We start from the raw sequence: 5,100 nt of genomic DNA, 5'->3' as shown, positions 1-5,100 counted from the left end.
TATAATTTGAAAAATTTACTATAGAAAAAACTATTTTATCACGTTTAAAATTTGCGACATATAATTTGAAAAATTTACTATAGAAAAAACTATTTTATCACGTTTAAAATTTGCGACATATAATTTGAAAAATTTACTATAGAAAAAACTATTTTATCACGTTTAAAATGTGCGACATATAATTTGAAAAATTTACTATAGAAAAAACTATTATATCACGTTTAAAATTTGCGACATATAATATAATAGTTTTTTCTATAGTAAATTTTTCAAATTATATGTCGTAAATCCTAAGCATGATATAATAGTTTTTTCTATAGTAAATTTTTAATTTTATTTAAATCGAGTCAAAGTTATAACTTTAATATTTATAAACACTAATTTTTCAATTTATAAGATTTGAGGCCACAAAACCAAAAAAATTACAAAATCAAATGATATTTTTCACAGCCAATCGCCGATCAATAATGTGAAATTCAATGAAAATAACACCAAAAATAACAATTTAATTGAAAAAGTTTGCTTTTCATAGTAATTTCTTCGGCTTATTTGTTTCAAAAAAATCGAATGTTTTTCTCTTGTGCTTTTTCTTCTTTTGAGCTACGTTTTATGAATTCATACAAATTTATATTATTCTCAAAAAAAGTCTTTCGTGCACCACCCAGAGGAATGAAGCAAGCCAACAGAGAAAATAGTTGAATGTAATATTGCATCTTTGCCCAGTTTAAAATATGTTTCGATTAATGAATACATTCAGTTCGAACCCACATCAATCACTCAAATTGACTGAAAAGTCAAATTTTCAGGATATTCTCATTTCGTGGACCAATTTTCTGTGAATTTCATGGAACCGATCATCGAATCTTTTGCTTTGATTAGCCTAATATTAACTGAGGACCTATACATTGAATAATCCATAACGATTATTGCAGATAGTCAGATATATAAAGTCGCTAGAACATGAAATAGACAGTAAGTCACTTTTTCACGATATTGCATTTGCTCATTTTCAGTCATTTGTCAACAAAAAAACTAAAATGTCCATTGCATAATTCTCCATTTTCGTTTCATATATCTCGTATGGTTATCCTCTTTCCAACCAGTGCATTTTCTGATGAGAACGAATCGATACAACAATTCTGTGTTCAATTTCTTACCGTTGACCGATGACGCAAACATAATAACACATTCGACGCGATAACTTAGCTGTCAGTGATCCGATCCTTATGAAACTTGGACATGATATCAGTAGGGCAAGTACCTTTCTAACGCATATAATATCCAGTAGGTGGCGCCACTAGTATCTTTTATTTTCAAAAAGTTTCATTTCTTTTGGGACAGAGGGTGTATGTGTATGGTTTTTTTATAATCACTATCTAACGTTTTTCGGTCGAAACTTTCGACTCGAGTGAATCTATTGCGGCTCTCGTGATCGTTGATAAATTGGTTTTTATTACAATTGTATTCAATTTCTGATGATAGTTGTGACTTCAGTTCAAACATTTTACGCATAGTCTGTAAAAACCCAAAAAAAAAATGTTCACTTTTTTTGTTGAAATATTCAAAATAACCCAAAATGGCATATGTCTTTGATGCAACAGTCTTTAATAATAAGGCATTTGATAAATGTAAAAACAAAGCACAGATTATTTTATCATTTTCATATTTATTGGGAAACACATCCACACATTGTCTTATTCGTAAGGGATATCAATATTCGTTATTCTAATCTGAAATTTATTACTCTATTGTTTTCATTTGAAATCGGCACATACTTAAAATAATCATTTTCGTTCATGTCTATGTTAAGCTGAATCCTTAATTTGCAGTAATGCAATTGTCGTATCGAACTCAACACCTCAAACTTTATCCATCACAACGAAATTTGATATCTATGATGCAGAAAGCCAAAATCTCAAAACATTAAATAAAGAGCTAATAAATTTATTAACAGATTAAAGAGGTTAACCTCTTCTCTTAATTTTTGCGTCCGATAAATTTTCTACGTTTCATAGAAAAAATGTAACAAAACTTATTGAAGCAACCTTTCGAAGTGACAGGTAATAAGGGAAAAATTGTAAGAAATTTGAAGTGCAAAGGTCTGAACAAAAAAAAAAAAAAAAAAAACAAATTAAATATTTAATAACTGTATGCTTTAATGTATTGAGCCAGACTAGCGGTCACTACCCAACAGTGGATGTCTAATATGTACGGTATTTATAGATGCTTTGCTTTAAAGATAAATTTGCTCGTACGTTACGGTCATTCAGTTTGGTCGAATAAAAGCGAGATCTAAAAGTGCATTTGTTTTTGGTGCAGGTCCATTGACTATTGTAACACTTACATGAGGTACAATCTTGCTTAATTTGACTTCCTTGTTGGTATTGCACATTGTTGTAAGTACATGCCCTGCTTTTACATTCTTTGACTGCGACACATCGATTGCTAATGTCAAAAGCTTGTCCTTCTGGACAACGGCAACCGACAATGCAATATGTCTTAGAGTTCTTCGAATATGGTGGTAATACATCGCGACAGCTGTGATAAGACCATTTCGAACAATCTGTGTAAATTTGTTCAGCTGGACATTTCACCGTGCGACTGCATGCATTTTTATATTCATTGTAAGCTCGATTTTTCCTGGCTTTAAATGTGACGTCAGTATCGGCGGCGCACAAGTCATTTAAGCATTTCTGGTAAAATTTTGATACATCAACGGAGCAGTGAGTAAAAATGTCCCTCTTCAAACTAAAACACGCTTTTAATGCCTTCCGATTGTGTTCTGAATTTGATGCGCAGTGGTCGCGTTGTTTTGCTTCTCCAGACTGATTGCATTTATTTTTATATTTGTCGTAAATTACATTTTTCCATGCATCAAATATCTCGTCAGTATATGCTGCGCACAAGTAATCCAAACAAGTCACGTAATATTTTGAGACATCAACGGGGCAGTCGGCGAAGTTTTTCTTGAAATGAGAACACGATTCGATTACCTTTTGTTTGTGTGATGGATTTGATGTGCACCCTTTAGGCCTGTAGGGTTGCTGAATTTCTCTGCTCTTATTGCATTTATTTATATATTCGTCATTGATTGCACTTTTCCATGCATTAAATATCTCGTCAGTATCTGCTACGCACAAGTCATATAAACAAGTCTCGAAATGTTTTTCGAAATCAACGGGGCAGTTGGAGAGGGTCTTATTCAAATCAGAACATGCTTCGTATACCTTTTTTTTGTGTGATGAATTTGATTTGCACCTATCTGGTTTAGGGCATTTAATTTCAGTGCAATTCCATTGTCCATTCTTCTGACATTTGCATGTGTTACAATCTTTTTGAACTTTACTTCCGAGTGTGTACTGTCGGTCGTTGTGGGTGCATGTTTTTTCTGCGCATTCTTTGATTGCGACACATTTGCCGTTAATGTTAAAAGCCTGACCTTCTGGACAACGACAGCTGGCGACACAAGAAGTACTAAAATTTTGTGTATATGGTGAAAGTACGTCATTACAGCTGCGATAAGACCATTTGGAGCAATTTGCGAACACTTGACCGATGGGACACGTTACATCTGTAAATATTCAGTTAATAACTAATATTGACTTTATCACATTTACATTGGAAACCAACCAAGGTAAGATGTAAAACATACCTTTCCAATGAATAGTTTTTCCACTTTTACGACTGCATTCTTCTGCATATTCATCATAAACTGAATCTTTCCGGGCATTAAATTTCTCATCAGTATATGTTACGCACAAAACGTGCATACAAGTCTTGTAATATCTTTTGGAATCCATACTGCAATTAACGAAAACATCACTCTTCAAATAAGAACATGCTTTTTGTGCTTTCTGCATGCGTTTTGGATTTGATGCGCAAATATCTGTTGTGGATTTATAGTGCCATGAGTTTTCAGAGACAGTAGCATTAATATTTATGGCACCGTCTGGTATTTTCAAGTCCTTTGAATGGTCTCCATCGTACATTCCACATAAACCACTTGTGCGGCCAATATAAGAAGTAGGTGAATCGATGGTTATTGAAATTTCATTAAGTTCATTGATTTTCCATGTTACTTTTAAACCATCCGAGAATGTGGCTGACACCACACCTGTGTCCTCTCTACGAAGGTAAACACGATCGTGCAACAGAGCAATTGGAAGATATGATGTTTTATCGACTTCATCAATCTTAATAATGATTTTCGAATTATTGTAGAAATCAATGGATGTTGATAGACCCAAGTAATTTGCTTTAAGCGTGATTCCTGTTAAACACGATACTTTGGCCACACCATCTATGTTTCAGTTTATAAAAAGATTGAACAAAATAATAGACCTTTCGATATTGTGTGCAAAGTACTTACATGAACAGGGTATATGGTGTGAAATGATATCAATCTCGTCACCCAGTTGAAGCAAATGAGACGAATATTGACCATTGTAGCTATAGATCAATCCGTCAAATGTTTTAAAATAGTGATCTCCCCAAAAAACACACCGTCCAGTACATTGTTTATGTGTGCAATTCCATTGTCCATTGTCACATGCGCATAGGTTACAGTATTCCTGAATTTTACTTCCGTGTTTGTATTTCACATTGTTGTAAGTACATGATTCGTTTCTACTTGGTGTTGACTTCGAAGTTGTTGGTGTCGTGGTTGTTGGCATTTTAAGTATTTTGGTTGTTGTCGTTGGTCCTTTAGTTCTTTTTGTTATAGGTATATTGGTTCTTTTCACTTTGAGTATTTTGGTTGTTGTCTTTGGTCCTTTAGTTCTTTTTGTTGTAGGTATATTGGTTCTTTTCACTTTGAGTATTTTGGTTGTTGTCGTTGGTCCTTTAGTTCTTTTTGTTGTAGGTATATTGGTTCTTTTCACTTTGAGTATTTTGGTTGTTGTCGTTGGTCCTTTAGTTCTTTTTGTTGTAGGTATATTGGTTCTTTTCACTTTAAGTATTTTGGTTTCTGGCATTGGTCTTTTAGTTGTTGTCAATTTTGTTAACTCTTCAGAAGATGACATAGTGGTCGTTGACTTTGCTTCAGTCGAGTTTGTTGAATCTTCAGGAGATGACATAGTGGTCGTTGACTTTGCTTCAGTC

At 33.4% G+C, this 5,100-nt stretch overlaps 1 protein-coding gene across 1 annotated transcript; it reads right to left on the bottom strand.

Annotated features, from left to right (window-relative positions):
- Positions 1-2,154: 2,154 nt before the first annotated feature.
- LOC116346983 (mucin-2-like) lies at positions 2,155-5,094 on the bottom strand. Its single transcript, XM_031777337.1, has 3 exons — positions 4,370-5,094; positions 3,653-4,300; positions 2,155-3,571 (listed from the first exon to the last, which is right to left on the bottom strand). The coding sequence occupies exons 1-3, from the start codon at positions 5,073-5,075 to the stop codon at positions 2,202-2,204; spliced, it is 2,724 nt and encodes a 907-aa protein (XP_031633197.1). The 5' UTR covers positions 5,076-5,094; the 3' UTR covers positions 2,155-2,201.
- Positions 5,095-5,100: the final 6 nt, after the last annotated feature.

Source organism: Contarinia nasturtii, unplaced genomic scaffold, assembly GCF_009176525.2.
Source record: "Contarinia nasturtii isolate CC-2019 unplaced genomic scaffold, AAFC_CNas_1.1 Cnas_scaffold_1699, whole genome shotgun sequence".
Classification (NCBI taxonomy): domain Eukaryota; kingdom Metazoa; phylum Arthropoda; class Insecta; order Diptera; family Cecidomyiidae; genus Contarinia; species Contarinia nasturtii.
This window is presented reverse-complemented; position numbering and strand designations above follow the sequence as displayed.

Bases quoted from the DNA above. Each gene is read 5' to 3' on its own strand.
- LOC116346983 (XM_031777337.1), bottom strand. From the start codon at position 5,075: ATGTCATCTCCTGAAGATTCAACAAACTCGACTGAAGCAAAGTCAACG. The intron at 4,301-4,369 runs GTAAGTACTTTG...ACTGAAACATAG, and splicing joins ACACCATATACCCTGTTCAT to ATGGTGTGGCCAAAGTATCG. The intron at 3,572-3,652 runs GTATGTTTTACA...GAATATTTACAG, and splicing joins AAAAACTATTCATTGGAAAG to ATGTAACGTGTCCCATCGGT.